We start from the raw sequence: 18,494 nt of genomic DNA, 5'->3' as shown, positions 1-18,494 counted from the left end.
GGGACGGAAATATATTAAATAAACCTTATATACGATTTGCATCACCGACACGCTTTTCAATTCTTACGTATATGGGTTTTGTATGTATTTCACTGATATATAATATACTTTTTTTTTTGCATAAAAAACAAATGCATACACTGATACACGTCGATGGTACTATCTGAAGTAACCCTACCACTGAGGAAAGATCCCTGAGGAAAGGCGTCCATGAGGAGGCGGAAAAGCCAAAACCATACATATGTGTGGAGAGACACGAATCCATAAATTTACGTTACAAGTTACGACCTCCTGCTTTGCTCTCCCAGTTGTTTTCATATTAGAGGCCCTGCTATATTGTCATGGTCACGAAAGAATGTATGACACAGCATGGATAGTACAGACTAAACTCTAAACTAACCCTTCAAGGGTCTCAAGAGTCAGAAGCTTTGATTTGAACTATTGAAGAACCAGGGCAGGGAACCTCACATTTAGGCCAGTGCACTCGTATAGTTTCTCTCACGATTTGTCTGTATGTGCGCAGGTGATGGACTGGCAGACAGCAGATAGCAATGGCTGGTAAAATCGGTTATGCTGGATTTTATCCACAAGAACACACCAGAATGCAAGAAAAAGTTAGAATTTGAACGCCGCCTGGTGTAAGCAGCGATGCGAGATCATTTACTTCATCGGTGTTGGGGTCACCCGGTGGATATCATCCATGAAATGTTTACAGTTGTAATATTCTTGTAGAGCAGATTATACAATCCAAAAGCTGAAAAATACATACCAGGAGACCAAGTCTAGTGAACATGCTCTGTTGATTTTCGCTCCCTTCTATTGCATAGAAAAACGAGGAAGATCTCATAGCCAATTAATGAAAAGCAAAATGATTAGAATAACTTAAGAAGGGTCAAAGAACAGTCATATAAATCCCAAAAATGAAGAATAGTTCAGCCAATGATTTAAATTCACTGTCAGAGATTGGATCATCCGGCACTAATCCCGATCTGGCACGATCCTACACAAATTTTAGCTAATACCATCACCTAGTAAAAAAACATAAGATGGGTCCATCTTGACAAATCTCTTATCGACTCAACCTGATGTCAGTACTGGAAACCTAGCTTACAGTACAAACTAATTCAAAACTAGAAAATATTATCCAAACCCCATTTTGTTCTACTCTATAGAACAAGCAGATCTCGATGTATGATGTCTCCAAGCTTTAGATGTTCTCTCTTCTGAACCTATCCTCTCATCTGCAAAAAACCAACAGAATTAATGGCAATGCCTGACCTTGCACAAGAGATGCCAGCAACTTGGATCCTACCCTGTCAGCTGAAAAGGGCCCTCAGAACATTGGTGGTAGCTGACCTTGGACAGCCATCCTTCAATCATGGAATGTGGTTTAGGATCTTGTTTTGGTCCAGGTGTACACCTCTGAGAGAGAAACCTGGTGCATAACTTCAACTAGCCCACGCAAGTGGGTTATGACAGAACCTTCTAAGCCAATTCAACTCTTCATTGACTAGTGCCTAACACTATTTCTAGTTTGTTTATGTCACACCAATTGATACAGAAAATTCATGCGACCAGGTTATGTGAAGTCCTAGAAAGGAATAAAATTATGATTGCAGTGCATTTGGTAAACTAATATAGCACTGAAGGATAACAGATGGTGCACAATTTACAGGGGAAACTGTTTACATGTTGTGTACTGGATATCTAAGCTCCATGAGAATGTGCAAGACCTGACGAAATATTACAAGCCAAGCTGGAAACCTACCCTGAAATATTTTTGCAATAGCAGAAAGAAAGAGCAGTGTCAAGCCAAAGCACATACATATACTTAACGTTCTATCTTAAATGAACATGGCAAAAAAATGCTGTGTTTGTGCCTTTCTGAATGGAACACAAGTAATAGTTTTTAGCAGTTTTCCGTCTATTTTAGAACCTCAGTTTTAGCACTTATCACTAGAACCTTTTTTCCTTCTTATTTATTTATTCAAATTAAAGTTGCCAGTTCGCAAACTAAGAAATAATAAATTGTTGTGAGAAACCCAAACCAACGCTAGTGTAAGTAATTGGGGAGAGTCCTAATTGACATAGGACTCCCCTCTCCTTATCCTTTTAGGTCCTTTCATGTTTTTGTTTATTTCCTAGTCTGATTTGTACTCCTATTCCCTCTCCAAGTCCTAAACTATGAATTGTAAATCTATAAATATCCTATTAGGGTGAATGAATAAAATCATCTTTGGAGTGCAATATTCTCTCAGCTTTCTACATAAATATATTGCAACTCAAGACAAAACACAGTTACCAAGTTATTTGTCTAGTTACTCTTTCTGATTGCCTTACAAAGCAATTAGATATAAAGACTATAAGATGACAATGGTAGTAACAGATGACTACAATTTATCATGAACAGTTTGTTACTGTTTAAACCCTTGTTTTGCTTGCTAGGGATGTCACAAAAGGTAGATTCAGTTCAGATACTGAAAGCTGTCTATGTTATTAACAATTTGTTGGTAACTTCTGCGTACTGGAACTAATAACTAGTTCATAAATTAATATTAGTACATTGCAAAAATTACAAGCGGAAATTTTCTATATGTATACCTCATGGTGAAACATATTACATCAGATATATTCCCTGAGTAATTTCAGTGTGCTGCCAAGAATTCCTTTAAGATTAGATATTCATGTATTACATATAAAGAAAAGTCAGAAGCTATCCACATCAAAACCATCATATTTCCCTGAAACATACCTTTTTGACAGAGGCCTGCACATGAAACTTCTAAGACAAATATGTGATAGCTTCCATATTTCAGAGGATTCCGCTTAAGAAGCCCCTAAAACAGAAACAAAATGGTCAACAACAACCCTTAAAATATGAGTTATAGGCTTACAGCTTCCATTAAGCACAAGAAATTGTTTTACCAGATTCCAGAGGCTTTCTTTTCTTGATTTCTGTAAGCAGAAGACCAAAATTAAAAGAGCTGATCAGAACCACAAGTGAAAGTTGGAGAGCTGAAAAAGAGCTCTCTGTGATTTTCTCATCCAATCATTGACATTTTTTAAATGAATTACCTTGGCTTTCCTTGGAATGCATCATTAATTTCATCAACATTAGGTTTGTCAGGAAATGTGTCTAGGATAATATATTTCTCTTTCCTAGGAGATTCATCAACCCGCTTGTAAACTTCATATGGGTATGGGTAAGACATCCTGAAATTAAGGCACATGTAAACATCACCATTATCTTCTAGAATGTTTCAGTTGGAGAAACTTCTCAAATAAAGTTTTAAAAAAAAAGTGGTAGCTAACCAAAACTCAATTAACACACACAATGTCAATCAACACTTTTTTTCTTCTTTTTTTCTTACTCATATATGTATTATGTTAAATCTAATAGTTCACCGATTGGTGACTCCACAACATAGCTTCTTCCCAGCTAAATGGGGTTGGACACAAGGATCCTTGTTCTCAAATCAGTTATAATCAAAGTCACACAAAATACAATGCCTGAGATAACTAATTCTTTCCTTACCAAATCTCCTGTTATTATTCTAGACCTGCCCCTGGCTCTTTAAGTTCCCTAAATTTTAATCAATCATTCCTCCATACTGAGGCATTACAAGGCCTCTGTTGAACATGGCAATAACATTGCAAACAACTCTTTGGAAGCTTATTGTGAATTGGAGCTTCTTCGTTTTGCCCCCCCCCCAAAAAAAAAAAATAATAATAAATAAATAATAATAATAAAATAAAATTGGAGCTATTTCAGAACCAGCTTAAGTATGGTTATTCATTATCCAATCCACTTTTGCCACACATCCAACTCAACGGCCTCATCTACTATACTTAGTTGATCTATATCACACTTTTTAACATTCATTAACATTCTGCAACGTACTTCGTAGCTGGTTGTATGATGGTCCTATAGAAAAATCATTTTAGCTTAAAGAATATGGGATGACATACCACTCATTGTTTAACAGCTCTTTAAACAAGAAAAAAATTATATTTTTTGGGTAGTGGTCCATCTTCATTGTTTCAAATATCTGTTAGAAAAGGCTTGACTATGACCTGAAAATTTTAGATCCTGTGATGACGCTTGCTAAGACAAACATTACTTCGTCAATATAGGAATCAAAGGAAAATATCACGACATTTCTAAAATATTGTACACATGATGGGGGAACCAGGTGCAAAATACTGCAATCCTGGATTAAAAACCTTCACTGGGATCATCATGGACCCAACCAAATTCCCAAATAGGGAAAATATGTAATGGGAGTGGCAATCTGGTAACTAACCAAAACTTACCATGGTTGGTTGGTAAATAGAAGGCCAAGGACATAAAGGGAAATAGCATTCACTCAATAGATACAAACTTGTAACCAAAGTGAATTACAGGACATTAGTAGATTAAAGCTAAAGGGAGAGGCAATTTCTGTAGCATGCATAGAGAAATTAAGAAATCAAAGGAATAGGAGGGGTGGTACCTCTCCTGCCTTGATCTGAAACAGGGAGGTGAAAAACCAGAATCTTATGAAGAAGGGTTTGCTATCAACTAACTCATTCAGAGAAATGGCGATGGAATTTGACTCTTCAGAATAATCCCAGAATCAGCCTGACACAGAAAAAAATCAGAGAATCTTGCCTATATATTCTGATTTAGAATGCCAAAATCAGGATCTGATTCAATGATTTTGGAACCTGGTGGCAGAAGGCTTAAAGCAGCCTAGTGGCAAACTACAATTCTCACTCCTGGGAAGGGTTTCAGAGACCAGACCTAGGATTTGGCTTGTCCTGATGTGGACATCTTAATCCTAAAGTACAAAGGAGAAAAGAGAGATCAAAGCCAAGAAGGAAATGTTACCACTGTCTAGAACAGAATAGGGAAGCATAAGAGGAAATCCAGAAAAAGACAAGGAAAGAAAGAAAGATAAGAGCTTACTTGAACAAGACAGTAAAGGGCAGAGAAAAGGAAGGTGTTACACAGCAACCTAAAAACTGAAACCAGAGAATGTATGGTGAAAGGAAAAATGGGAAGAAGTGAGGAGAAGAGGAGCTGCAAAACTCCCAGCTCTCCCCCTCACACATAGAATAGATAAGCTTCCCCAAGTTTAGGAAGAGTTTTGCTGAACAGGTTACAGTCAATCTAGATCCCTTCCCTAGTAATCTAGAAACAAATAAACTCAACTGTGTCCCACGTATATCTTTCCTAAAATCAAAACAAGACTCTTAACCAAGTCTAAACTGCAACTCCTTGACTGACCCGGTAAAAAGGTCAAAAGTAAAAGTAAAAAGCATTTAACTTTACTATACCATCGAGGAAACTCACAAAACTCATCTTTCTATTTCATTATTCAATTCTAAAATCTCTATGTATCTTATATAAATGAAGAAGAAACCTCAACCAAAATAGAAACCTATTCTAGTCTGGAACAGAAAACATTGAGAGGTTGAATCCTCCAAAGTTATCTCCTACTTAATCTACCAAAAATAAAAATAAAAACATAAATAATTATCCCAAAATAAAATAAATCCAAGTGTCCTCCTAAACCCCAAAAAGCCCCAAAATGGACCTAATTCATCTCTTTCGGACTCTAACATGGGTTCAATCCTACCACACAAGCATTATTGCATCAAAAAAACAATTGAAGCACTTCGGTGTTTGAGTATATAGGATGGATATGGAATAAATAATGTTACAATGGACCAAATGCAAGCAGAAGATTAAAGAAACAATAGTGAACTTATAAATATCACACCTGAGAGCACCCATGATTGGATATTGTGTGCCTGCATAATAAAGAAGCCTGAAGGAATAGCAGCTCTGGAATGATGCTGCATACTCCAACCTCTTGTCCCTTCCCATTGTCTTCAAAAAAGTGGAAGCAAATGACAAATAAGATACTGTTATATATCTCTTAGTCACAACTCGCAAGTAGACAATTAAATTAAACTAATAGGAGTCACGTACTTGCATAATGCCACTAGAGCCAGGCAGATCCTGAGTTTCAGAAAGGCCCAAAACAGAATGAGTGCTCATATAAACCTCAAGGTAATGAACTTATTAGTTATTTCATATCTTTCAAACTAATAAGATGTGATAGCAAGTTAACAGCTAGTGTTACTAGCATGCTGACATAACTATGTAAGAACAAGTTGCTCTGATATGAGCTAAGAAAGAGAAAAATGCCATCAGGGGCGGAACCACATTGGGGCGTTGTGGGGGGGGGGGGGGCACCATTTTAAATTCCTTAATTTTTTAAGTTTTTATATTAATTTCGCTAATTTTTTCAGTTTTTTCTCTTTCCACATGTGAAATATCACTATTTGGCCCCCCTCAATACTGAGAACAACTTTTAAGGGTAAAATAATGGGTATAAATGTCATTCCAAATTAAAAACTAACTCCTCAATCCCTATTTATTCTCCCCACTCTTCTCTTTCATCTTTTCTTCCTATTTATTCACTTCTCTTTCTATAAATGTGGGTTAGAGGAAATTTTGAAAATCTTATTAGGTATTCAAAATGTCATTCCTAATTAGAAACTAACTCCTCAATCCCTATTTATTCTCTCCTCTTTTCTTCCCATTTATTCTCTTCCCTTTCTATAAGCGTGGGTTAAGGAAAATTTGGAAAAAATTCTTCTCCACAATTAGGTACTCTTTATCTTTCCCAATTTATTTATCCTTTTTTATTTTTATTTTATATTATCTGTTTCTTTATTTCTTTTGCAATTTTTGTTATTTGATTTTATATTGTGAATAAAATGTATATAGTTAATAAGGTAAATAACTACCATTGGTTTGCATCTCCTTCCTAAAAATGTAGGAAAAATTAATTTGCATCTCCTACCAAAGAAAATTTTGGTTTGCATCTAACGTTTTAGGGTTGAAGTCATGTATATATTTTTTTGTATTGTTGCTTTAACTTATCTATATTTTGTCCAAAAAAAATATCATTATCACTAAATTACCTATTTTTTCTCAAATATGTGTGGGCCCCACAAAATATATGTGGGCCTATTCTTTAATATAATAAAATAATTCAAAGTTGGGACCCCAATGGGTCTTATAAGGGCCCACACAATAAGTGTGGCTAGAAAGCATTAGTGCTTCCCCAACGGAAAGGTTATCTTGACATTCATTCTTCGGCCCTCCCCAATGTCGAATCCTAGTTCCGCCCCTAAATGCCATAATAAGTCTCAACAAGAATTGCAGCTAGCCTCATGGACTTGGCCAAAGCATTTTATGACGTTGCAGCTTGGAGGGTTTACTTTTACTAGGGAATGAAAATTATCATGTCATGAGATAAATAAACAAAATCAAACCCCAATAAATAAACAAAATCAAACCCCATTCATACCCACAGTTTCAAGAAATATGAAAATGCGTAACCTGGTCTTAAAAGCGAGTTCAGCCTGGCTTGAAATTGCATATCGAAATTCTGGTATATACCGAAAAGAATGGCGTTTGCCAGTTCTAGGGATTCAATTCTCATCTGGTGCTAAATTTATATCAGCCATTTTACATTGGCAGAAAAATATACAATGGGGAAAGAAAGAAACAACATGCATGAGATATATATCACAAGGGCTTAGAGTTGTTTAAGAATTAGAACCTTTAGCCGAGGGTTGATAAGAATGACAGGGCGGTTACCAGCAGAATCAGTCATAGCCTTCAGATCCTGAATAATTAACAAATTTTGGGACAGTAAATAGAAAATATTTGTTCTAAAAGTAGGTGAAAATATAACATATCTTTTTACAAAAAGGATAATCCATAACAAATTAAAAAGATGTAAGAGAAGTTACTTCAATAATACAATTTCCAACAGCATTTTGAGGAGCAACTAGAATAAACATGTCATCCTGTTCATCAACCTCTTTGGCACCTAAAATCAAGAGAAAAAAATATCATAAATACTTTAAAAAAACCCAAACCATAATGTATTGTTAACTTCATATCATTGTGGGACTGCAAACATTAAGCATTCACATTTGATGAAGTTGAAGCAGAAGAAGGCCACATACTACATTTGGAGCGTGTGTGTGTGTATATATATATATATATGTAGCCTCCCACTTGAGTTACTGCTCCGTGGGCCTACTCATAATTAATAAGCACCATAATATTCAATTAGATTGGAAAAATGGCAGCGTGACATAATAACTAGAATAGCAAGCTGGTCGCCTTTTGAGGGACGAATGCCACCGCCCTCCTTCCTTCAGTTGCAAACCAATTTCTTAGTCACTGGGCGAAGCACACCTTGGTACTTCAGTTGGGCTGATAGTGACTTCATTATGGGGGGGGGGTGTTAGGGTGACAAAAAGCTACTTCAATGACAAAATGAGCCGCAAACTCAAGAGAGTTGCCTTTGGAAGCGTTCACCAGTAACCAAAGCATCTTGTTCCATTCCCGCAACCTTTTGGTATTTTGCTAACAGTCAAAGTGGGGGGCTTGTGCTTGAATTGAAGTAGCGCCTTTTGAATTGAGATTGACAAACACTTCATCAAAGAGAAGCTGGATAGCGGACTGATTTGTACGCCGTATGTGCCTACACATAGTCAACTTGCTGATGTACTTACTAAAGGATTGAGCAGCTCAGCATTTCAGAATTGCATATCCAAGCTGGGAATGGAGAATGCCTATTCACTAGCTTGAGGGGGAGTGTGGAAAATCTCAGAATCATATCATAATATTTTATTAGTATCTTTAATCTAAGTAAATCATATTGTAATATTCTATTATAGGTATTTTTCTATTCTAGTTAGATTACTCATTTATTGCAATCTTCTATTCAAGGTAGATTTCTCATTTATTGTAATCTTCTATTCTAGGTAGATTTCTCATTTATTCTAATCTTCTAGGTAGGATATCTTCCTATTCTGTAGATAGTAGCTGTATAGGATATCTTCCTATTCTGTAAATGGCAGCTGTATAGCTTCTTTCCTATTTCATAGATAGCAGCTGTGTATATATTGATTGTAAAGTTCTGAATAATATACAGAAGAATAACACTTCAATTCCTGTTCCATCATATGAGTAGGGCTCCTAAGTGGCACGTTAGTGAAGCCAAACTGAATGAAGGGAAAAAGGAAGGTTGGGAGCTTGTGGGGCAAGGCCACCTGGCCTCAAATAGGAGGGAGGCAAGGCTCTGTAGTTCCTAACTACATGGATAAGCAAGTCCCTCATAAGGGGGGCAACACATTTTCTCTGTAGTTCCAAACTACGTGGATAAGCAATTCCCTCATAAAGGGAAACAATAAATCAGTAAATGGGTGTTATTGAAAATATGAGTCAAAAGTATAAATAAGTAGATATTATGCTCGATGTAAGAAAGCTTTCCCTCAAAAGTGGCATTCAAGGTTATCTAAAGCAACCAGGAAAGCCATGTTATGAATCTCAGATGCAAGCAAGCACAATGATCAAATTTGTGAGTAGATTGAAGATAAAGGAAGCAACTGCACTGTAAAAGGAACAAATCAGCCCAATGGAGGGGAAGAGAAAAGAGATGAGATCACTCTGCTGAGGAGGAAGAAGACAAGAAAAGAAATCAAGTTTGGATTACCAAGCCCATATGTAATGTTCAACAACACCAAAACACACCCCAAAAATGATATTCTTTACTCAATTCATACATGATTGATGGGGGTGCATTATACAACAATAACATATCAGTCTTATCAGAAACTAAATGGGGTCACTACATGGACCCTGGCCCTCCAATCAATTCTACTTGAGTTCATAAGCTATACATGTCTTTTCTCAACACTTCTCATAGTCATTCTAGTGTGATTTTTTTTTGGGGGGGTTGGGTTGGGGGGGGGGGGGGAGGGTTGAGGTAAGAGAGGCCAGTCTAGGTTTGCCCCTTGTTCTTTTTGTTCCTTCAGTCTAAATTAAAGCACTTCTCCTATTAGAGACACCTCAAGGCCTCTGTTAAACATCTAGACTGCCTGCTGGTTCTTAGAAAATATCCTACTATTGGCCCTATATTACAGGGCTACATCACCTATAGCTCAAAAAAGGTACCTGTAGTTGTACTCAGCATCCCATTGCCAACCATATTTTTTTCTTCTTCAGTTTCCCCTAACTATAGATCTTTTTTATCTACTGCTGATGCTCATCACCTACCTAAGCCTTTGGCAGAGTCACTATCTAATTCTGGATGGCAGACGGCTTTAGAAGAGCTGCCTATTTCAAGGTAGAATGAAACCTGGGATCTTGTTACATAACCCCCAGGGATGTCTGCAATTTGCTGTTGCTGGGTATTTATTGTCAAAGTTAATCCTGATGCTTCCCTTGCTAGCCAAAAAGCAAGATTGATTGTAAGAGTTATGCCCAAATTCATGAAGTGGACTATCAGGACACATTTTCTCTTTGGCGGAGCTTACTTCTGTTCAACTCTTAATTTCTCTCGCTGCTACTTTTTTTTTTGGATGAATAAATAAATATATTAAAAGAAAGGGAACAAAAGAACAAGGTCTTTAAGCAGAAGACCGGAAAGAGAAACTAAGACCCCAGGAGACAACAATGAGCCGTTCCTTGGGGTATCATCAACAGGGGGTGGGGAATAGCTACCAATCTAGAAGAAACATAAAAATAGATGGCATTCCAAATCTTGGCAATAGAGCGAGATTTGGAGGTCCATCTCCGAAGATTGCGCTCCCACCAAAGGTGATGGATTAAGGCACAGAAAACTAGCTTACCAATCCAATCGTAGATGGAAGAACCTGAAAAGTTTCTCAAAATCCAAGACCAATCTCGACCAAACCCAAAGGAACGCCTCGAACGGGATCATATGGAGGAAAGGGCTTTTCCCCATATAGATCTGGAAAAAGGACAAGAAAAGAAAAGGTGCTCAAGGTTTTCCAAACCAGACCAACAAAGGATGCAGTTTTGGTTAACAAGATGAGGCAGTTAAAAAGGAATGTTTGGGTGGGGAGGGCATAGTTGAGGGCTCTCCAAAGGGTAAGGGAATGACGGGGAATGTAGCCTTTGAACCAAACCAATGGGGGCCACGGGGGCTTAGGGTTGTGGGGTCTGAGGAGGTTCCAGGCCGAAGAGGTGGAGAAGGTTTTGGTGGGGGAAGGGAGCCAAATGGTGAGGTCGTAAAGGGAGTTACGGAGAGGAGGGAGTAATTCTCAAACCTGTGTGAGAATGGGTAAGGGGGAAGGCATCTAGGATCCATTCGAGATGAAGGCGGACAAGGGGGTGAATTCAGGGATACGGGTGTCATAGACAGTGCGGGGACCAAAGTGGTTAAAGAGAATGTCCATCGGATGCCACGGGTCAAGCCAGTAGAGATGGAGATGGAAATAGTTGAGATCGCACGGGGGTGGAGCAAAAGAATTCTCCTCCAAACTCAAAAAGGATTGGAAGGCAAAGGAACGATCCAAAAGGAATCCGACCGGAGGAGAGAAGAGTATACCACTAGACCCACCTAACCTAGATAGAGTCATGCTTTGAGGCAACTTTCCAAATAAGTTTGAGATGGCACTAGGTTTACATCGGAGATCTGGCAGATTCCCAGGCCACCTTTGGAGGTAGGGCGACAGATGGAAAACCAACTGACTGGGTGGATGAAGCGCAAGGCTTCCTGCCCTTTCCAAAGAAATTCACAGAATAATGATTCCATCGCGTGGATGGCAGACTTGGGGATGGAGAAGATTTCGCACCAATAGAGATACGTGAACTGGAGAATAGAATGGATGACGACCACTCGACCGGAAAAGGATAGAAGCTTGCCCTTCCAAAGCTACAATTTCTAACGAATATTGTCAAGCATTGGGAGGCAGTGGTGGCGAGTAAGCCTACCGGGAATGAACAGAAGACCAAGATAAACCATGTGGAACGCTCCTGGCAAGAAGCCCAAAAGCTAGAGGAGAGAGGATCGAAGCTAATCAGGGATACCAGAGAGGAAGAGAGTGGATTTGTCGAGATTGACCCGAAGGCCGGAGAGGGATTCAAATTGCGAGAGCACCGAGAGGATGGAGGAGATGGAGAGATGGTCCGCTTTAGAGAAGATCATGAGATTGTCAACAAAAGCAAGATGGGTAAGGTTTAGGGTTTTGCACTTGGGAATGGGGGAGATGAGAGCTGATCGATTTTGGATTGGAGGATACGGGAGAGGACCTCCAAGGCTAGAGAGAAAAGGTAAGGAGATAGGGGACAACACCTTGGTAGATGCCAACACTGGAAGGGAAGAATTTTGCCAGGGATCCATTGGCAATAACAGAGAATCAGGGAGTGGAGATACAGGTTTCAATCCAGTGGATGAAAGGGGAAGGGGAACCCATGGAAAAAAGGACATCGCTAATGAAATTCCAGCGAATGGAGTCAAAGGCTTTGTGAAGATTCACCTTAAGGAGCATAGCCGGGGAATGGGAGGATTTATCAAACCCACGGACAATCTCCCCACGAAGGAGGATGTTATCTGCAATGCTACAGCCCGAGATGAAGGCCGATTGATTTGGACTCACAAGGGAAGGGAGAGTCGATTTGAGCCTATTTGCAAGGATTTTAGAGATGAACTTGTAGATGAGGTTACAGAGGGAGATGGGAAGAGCTCAAAGAGGGAAGAGGCTCCTTGCATCTTGGGGATGAGACAAAGGAAAATTTGATTGATTGAGGAAAGCTGAGAGGGTTAAAGAAGAAGCTACGGATGGCATGGACAAGATCATTCTCAATGAAATCCTAAGAGGCAAGGAAGAAACCCATACTAAAACCATCAGGCCCCGGGGCCTTATTGGGCTTGTGGGACCCAATGGCAAGAAGGATTTCTTTCGAGGAAGGGATCGTGCTGAGAGAGGAGACAATAGAAGGATCAATGACTTTGTTAATCAGGTAGGGAGGAAGGGGGTTATAGGGGGAAGAGAGGGAGAAGAGAGGAGGTTAGAGAAGAAAGAGACGATCTCGGCCTTGATGCTGGTGGGATTGGAATGCAAGAACCATTACTAGTGATGAGAGCGGGGATGGAATTGAAATTATTACGGGCCTTAAGAGGGCGGTGGAAATAGGCTGAATTGGAGTCTCCGAGGTCAAGCCATTTGATTCTGGCTTTCTGACAGAGAAAACTTTCTTCAGAGGAGAGAAGGCAAGAAAGCTCAAAGGAAAGGGATTTCTCATTCTCAGCAAGGGTGGGGTTTGCAGGGTCATTTTGAAGAAGGGATTGAGTGAGTTGAAGATTAGATCTACAGGAGGTGACCCTAGAAGTGATATTGCCAAAGAAGGTGGAATTCCAAGAACGAAGGGCTTCCTTGGAGTTGCGAAGCTTACAGGCAAAGGTAATAAGAGGAAGAGAGTGACAGTGGACTCGCTTGGACTAGGCTTCTCTAACAGTGGTAAAGAAAGATGGGTCCGTAATCCACATGTCAAAGAATTTGAATGGCTTTGGACCAAAGGAGGTGGGGGGCGAGAGCTGGACCAAGCAAGGAGAGTGATCTGATAGATTGGAGTTAGAGAAGGAGGCATGGGAAAAAGGGAAGGAGGATAGCCAAGAAGGGTTAACTAGGAAGCGATCCAGCTTAGAGGCAATTCTGGCCAAACCAGAGCAACAATTATGCCAAGTGAGGGGATGGCCGGACTAGGCTTCTCTCGCTACTACTTATCGGTGGACCTTGTGGAAAATGGATGTTAAAAATGTTTTCTTGCACGGCACCCTTCAGGAGGAGGTGAATATAGAGTAATCTCTATGACTTGTTGCTTAGGTAGACTGGTATGCAAATTGAAGAAAAAACTATGTGGCATTAGGTAGTCTCCACAGGCATGGTCTAGCAGGTCCACTAAGGTAGTACTTAGCTTTGGGTTATCTCAATGCAACAGTGATTACTTGGTGTTCTTTTATCACTTGCATGAAGGGAAGGTTTTCTTGATAGTGTGTGTTGATGACATCATTATCGCATGTGATGATTCAGTTGGGATGGATGCACTTGCAGAACATCTCCACCAAAGTTTTAGAGTAAGGATTTAGGGAAGTTTAATTTTTTTTCCTTCTTAAGGGTGTAAGTTGCATGGTCTACAAAGGGAATATTTCTTTCTTAGCAGAAGTATTATCTAGATTTGCTCAATGAGACAGATGAGACAGAGATGCTTGGATCAAAGGTATAAAAGATTAGTGGGTAAACTAAATTACCTAACAATGACTCAACTAGAAATTGCTTTTCTGGCTAGTGTGGTGAGCCAGTTCCTTTCTTCTCTCAGGACATCCTCTAAGAGGTAGTCACAGTCCAAAATTCGGTCAAAACTTGAGGAGAATATTCGCCTCCCACATTTCATCTTGATTTACGAAAAATCTGTCCACCAAATCTCGATTGTCTTAACTATTTCGACCATTTCAGACCATTTTTATCCATTTTCTTTCTTTAAATTACCTTGTCTTGACGAGATTTGCATATTTCACACATCCCATCTTGGTACCACCCTTCTAGTTTCGCAAATTTTGACCTCGATCCAACTTTTTGGCTACAAATCCATATTGCTACCTCACTCCCTCACCCTTTAGGGAACTTTTAACTTAAGACTCCCCTCATAGTCTTTCTTATTAGCCGTCACATCCCTGCTAGCCCCAACTACATCCTTTGCTAGAATGGTTCAGAGAACCTTGATCACCTTTTTTTATTTTATTTCCTCTCTTGCCCTTTTTCTCGTTCCCTTTGGGGGAAAGCCCTCCCTTCCATTTGGCCCATCTCTAGACGCAGTTATGGTTTTGCTTGAGAGTTGCCTTGGATCCTAATAGCATTTCCAAGCTCCACTATTTGTGATTGTGTGCAAGTTGGTCTTCGGTGCTACCATCCACCACTTGTGGTGAGAATGTAACCTTAGGAGATGGACTTCCAAATCTAGGTCCCTAGACATGATTTGGAAAGCCATATGTTTTGACATCTCCACTAGACTTCAACTTGCTCCCCACCCCCTTGTTTCAGATACCCCAAGGAACATGCTAATTGTTGTTACCTAGGACTAAGGCTCTTCCATCCAGCCTGTCTCTTAAAGGTTGGTTGTTGCCCCCCACCCCACCCTTTTCTTTTCCCCCTTATTGGGGGTTTTTATGATATTTACTTATTCATCCCAAAAAACCCCGTACTTCTACCTTAAATCTCTACACTCCTTAAGTCCTTTGCCACAAAACATCCACTTTGTTGGATTGTAGGGGATTAAACACACTTTGGAGTTAGGTATGTGTATATATCCCAAAATTTTTATTTTTTGATAGCTGACGCATCCAAAAATGTTTGCTTCTTTTCAAATCAATATATGTTTAGTTTAGGAGCATAATCTTATGAATTTATGTTGTTAAACCTTTTTTTTTTTTTTTTTTTGGTGTGTGTTTGTGTGGAGTACTAGCATTTTTTTTAAGGTTTCAAAAATTAATCCCCATACAATGTGTTTTGGGAAAGAAAAAAAAAAGGAATAGTATTTATACATGATAGATGACATTGAATCCAATATATGTGAGACATCATCACTCCATCTACGTTTTGATGGTGTCTCATTTAATTCATTACTTATTTAAATTATATGAAAATTACTAATATTTGCTATAATTATTTAAAATTGATAAAAAAGTATCAAGTATTTTCTGTTTTATACTTAAAAATAGTAGAATATTAATACAAATATGTATGTATTTATTGGTGCTGCGTATGATGATGATGTTTATGTTTTTAATTTAAAGTACTTTTGTTATAATTTACAACTCTTTGTATATTTGTTGGACCGGGCCTCACACCAAAGAACGACAATAGGACCCCACCAACGCCTCCAAGAATGGGTTTACTCCCCGAGTGTAGACTTGTTTACTGGCCTATCATCCCCCAACAGTTCACCTTGTCCTCGGTGAATCTGATCTCTCGCTGGGGTTGAAACGGACATACATCTCTCAACTAGTAGGATATGAATGGGTACTTTTTGTTGGTTTTTTATGCTTCAAATAGGGTGTACGCAAAAACCCAAGTTAAAAAAACCCATCAAAACAATACCACCCACTTAGATGTCCTTGAAAAATTCCTAAGATTTCACTGAGTTGGTTGAGATTTCAACCTCAGCTCGGTTACCAGGCTGCTTGAAACCGAAATTTCGGACCTCGGAGGCAGTTATGGAGATTCTCAGACATCTCAAGGAAAGCACTGGGGTAATGAATTCTTTATCAAAACCATGGGCATAGCAGGGAGAAAGGTTTCTCTAATGCTGACTGGGTCTCCAGTGGACATAAGCTCAACCACTGAATATTGTACTTTTGTAGCAAGCAATCAAGTCTCTTGGAAAAGCAAAAAGCAGATTGTTGTTGCTTGCTCCAATGCTAAATCAGAGTACAGGGGCTATGGCACTCTTGATCTATGAGGTGATGTGGGTACAACTTCATCTTGAATTGGGCCTCAAGGCTCCAACACATATGCAACTACGGTGTGATAATCAAGCTACAATTCATGTTGTTTCTAATCCTATGTTTAATGAGAGGACAAAGCATTACTGAAGTGAACTATCACTTTATCAGAGAAAAGATATGAGGCAGATTGATAGCTCTTAGCCATGTGGTGAATAGTAAACTGATATTTTCACCAAGTCTCCAGGGATTAGGAGAATTGAGTATATTTGTAATAAGCTGAGCATGCTCGAAATATATGATCCAGCTTGAGGGGGAGTGTTAGAAGAATATTCCTAAGATCACTAGGGATCTTGGAATTGTTCTGGCACTAGCTAGCGCCAGCTTGAGATCCTCGAGATAACGATTCTCTTCTCAAAGTAATAGATAGTCATTCCTTCTTTTTCTGGTATGTAGCTTTGCGAGCTAGAAGGGCATCATTGGGGTAGGGAGAAAATGAAATAGGATCATCAGCATGGCCCTCTTCTTCTTTCTTTTGTTTGTGTCTGGGGAGTTCCCAAGGGATCTCATTGGTTCCTCTCTAGTTTCTTTTATTTTTGGTAATTTACCCTTGTATAGCGCTGTCTTGTATCCTCCTCAAAGCAATTCAATTTGACCTCTCCTGTGGCTGCTTCTTCTCTTCTTCTCCTCCTCCTTTGTTCCCTTCTCTGTCTCTAATTCTTGCTATTCAATTGACATCACCAAAGTTAGTGGAGGGCAAAGTTTCCCAACAATATCATCACAAAAACACCTTTTCTGACACTAACATTTCTTAAGACCAATTAAGTACCAAACATTTCCGTTACACCTAAAAACCATATTCACATTGTTCTGCGCAATCATCCAATGGAAAGTGCAAGTAACACTGTCATGTGAACTTTCTCCTAGATAATGCCTAAAGTAGTTACATATTCATTTTTGCATGACTTATCATTAACAAAGAAGGTGATTAGCTAAGAGAAGTTGTTTAAGGTGGCATTGCCATGTTCATAGGCCTTTGGGGGCTCAGTGCAAAGGAGTGACTTGATTCAGATAGAAGGGACTAAAATAGCCAGGGAAGACCAAAATGACCTTGGGAGGAGTGGGGAGGAAAGACGTGCATGGTTGTGGTATCACAATTAAAAAGTAACAGTAATACATAACTGGAGGGGGGAGAGGACCCTTAAATAGACTAGATTTTCTTTGCTGGGTAGAAATGGTTTATATAAGCAGTCTCAAACCTATTGAACCAATGTTGATAAAGGTTCCCATAGTATCATAATGCCCCCAGTCCATGAACTCCAAAATCTTTCGGGTTCCAGCAAGCTGCAATGGCATCCCAGCAAGTGCACCCTCTCCCATAGATCCTTGAACACAAACCTGGAAAAGGATAAATCTTAATTCCATTTGCACATGAAATGAAGATTCAGTGTTCTATAATAACTGAAGAAATCAACACAAGTATACCTTGACACGTTTTCCATCATCAGCAAATGAAAGGGCAAGAACACGAACAAGTTCCATTAAAGTACCAATTCGGTAGACATCCTGTGCATCACAATGTACAGTTGTTTCCAATAATTGTGTTTTCCAAATCCTGAAAATAGAAATAGAAACAGTATCCTACCATTTCTGGGTTAAGCTCTGGAATACTGATTTCAACCTGTCAAAGCCAATTGTGAAATCAAAATGCAAGACACCAAGAATTTGGTGGGAATTTACTATATAGACAACCATTAAGTCCCCATGACATGAGAATATTGACTGTAGGTGATGCAGGCCTGAAGACCTACATCTCCAAAAGGAAGCACAACAAAGCCCAGCAGCATTCATAGCAGTAGAAGCCATTTCATATTTAGTTATTTTAAGCACCTTCAATTTTCAGTTAATGAGAACTATCATTATGAATCTTACCAGCTTAAATCATGGGCAGAATAGTCTTTTTCTTTATGTTTCATCAGTTAATTCGCTTGCAAGGGCAGTGTTAGGACCCCCAGAATCGAATGCAAAACTAATATTATTTAATTGATAGAATAATGAAGAACAATAATAAATTGATTACAATGGTGCCAGTCACCCCCACAGCACACTGCTGTCCTTCAGCCTACGGCTGCTCAAACACTCACATGAAGTAATCCATAACTACTACTC

At 39.1% G+C, this 18,494-nt stretch overlaps 1 protein-coding gene across 8 annotated transcripts in view; it reads right to left on the bottom strand.

Moving 5' to 3' along the window:
- Positions 1 to 7: 7 nt before the first annotated feature.
- Positions 8 to 18,494, bottom strand: part of LOC149009523 (adenylate kinase family protein) — a 33,111-nt gene continuing 14,624 nt past the window's right edge. Inside the window, exons 10-21 of one of the 8 annotated variants that reach the window (XR_016174770.1) lie at positions 17,971 to 18,006; positions 17,811 to 17,891; positions 17,585 to 17,723; positions 7,816 to 7,895; positions 7,623 to 7,688; positions 5,978 to 6,007; positions 5,766 to 5,875; positions 3,076 to 3,213; positions 2,926 to 2,955; positions 2,753 to 2,837; positions 2,602 to 2,653; positions 13 to 1,769 (exon numbers count right to left, since the gene is read on the bottom strand). Coding sequence is in view for 1 of the 8 variants with exons in the window: in XM_089164330.1 (XP_089020456.1) it covers positions 2,813 to 2,837; positions 2,926 to 2,955; positions 3,076 to 3,213; positions 5,766 to 5,875; positions 5,978 to 6,007; positions 7,623 to 7,688; positions 7,816 to 7,895; positions 17,585 to 17,723; positions 17,811 to 17,891; positions 17,971 to 18,006 (735 nt within the window). In the remaining 7 variants the exon portion in view is untranslated. Of the gene's footprint in view, positions 2,838 to 2,925; positions 2,956 to 3,075; positions 3,214 to 5,765; positions 5,876 to 5,977; positions 6,008 to 7,622; positions 7,689 to 7,815; positions 7,896 to 17,584; positions 17,724 to 17,810; positions 17,892 to 17,970; positions 18,007 to 18,494 lie in introns of all 8 variants that reach the window. The other 7 variants (XR_016174771.1, XR_016174768.1, XR_016174769.1 and 4 more) reach the window with 7 other exon arrangements.

The sequence above is a fragment of the Hakea prostrata genome, chromosome 7, assembly GCF_041222555.1.
Source record: "Hakea prostrata isolate BN-2017 chromosome 7, UWA_Hpros_2, whole genome shotgun sequence".
NCBI lineage: Eukaryota > Viridiplantae > Streptophyta > Magnoliopsida > Proteales > Proteaceae > Hakea > Hakea prostrata.
The sequence above is the reverse complement of the archived record's forward strand: the minus strand, read 5'-3'. Positions and strand labels throughout refer to the sequence as shown.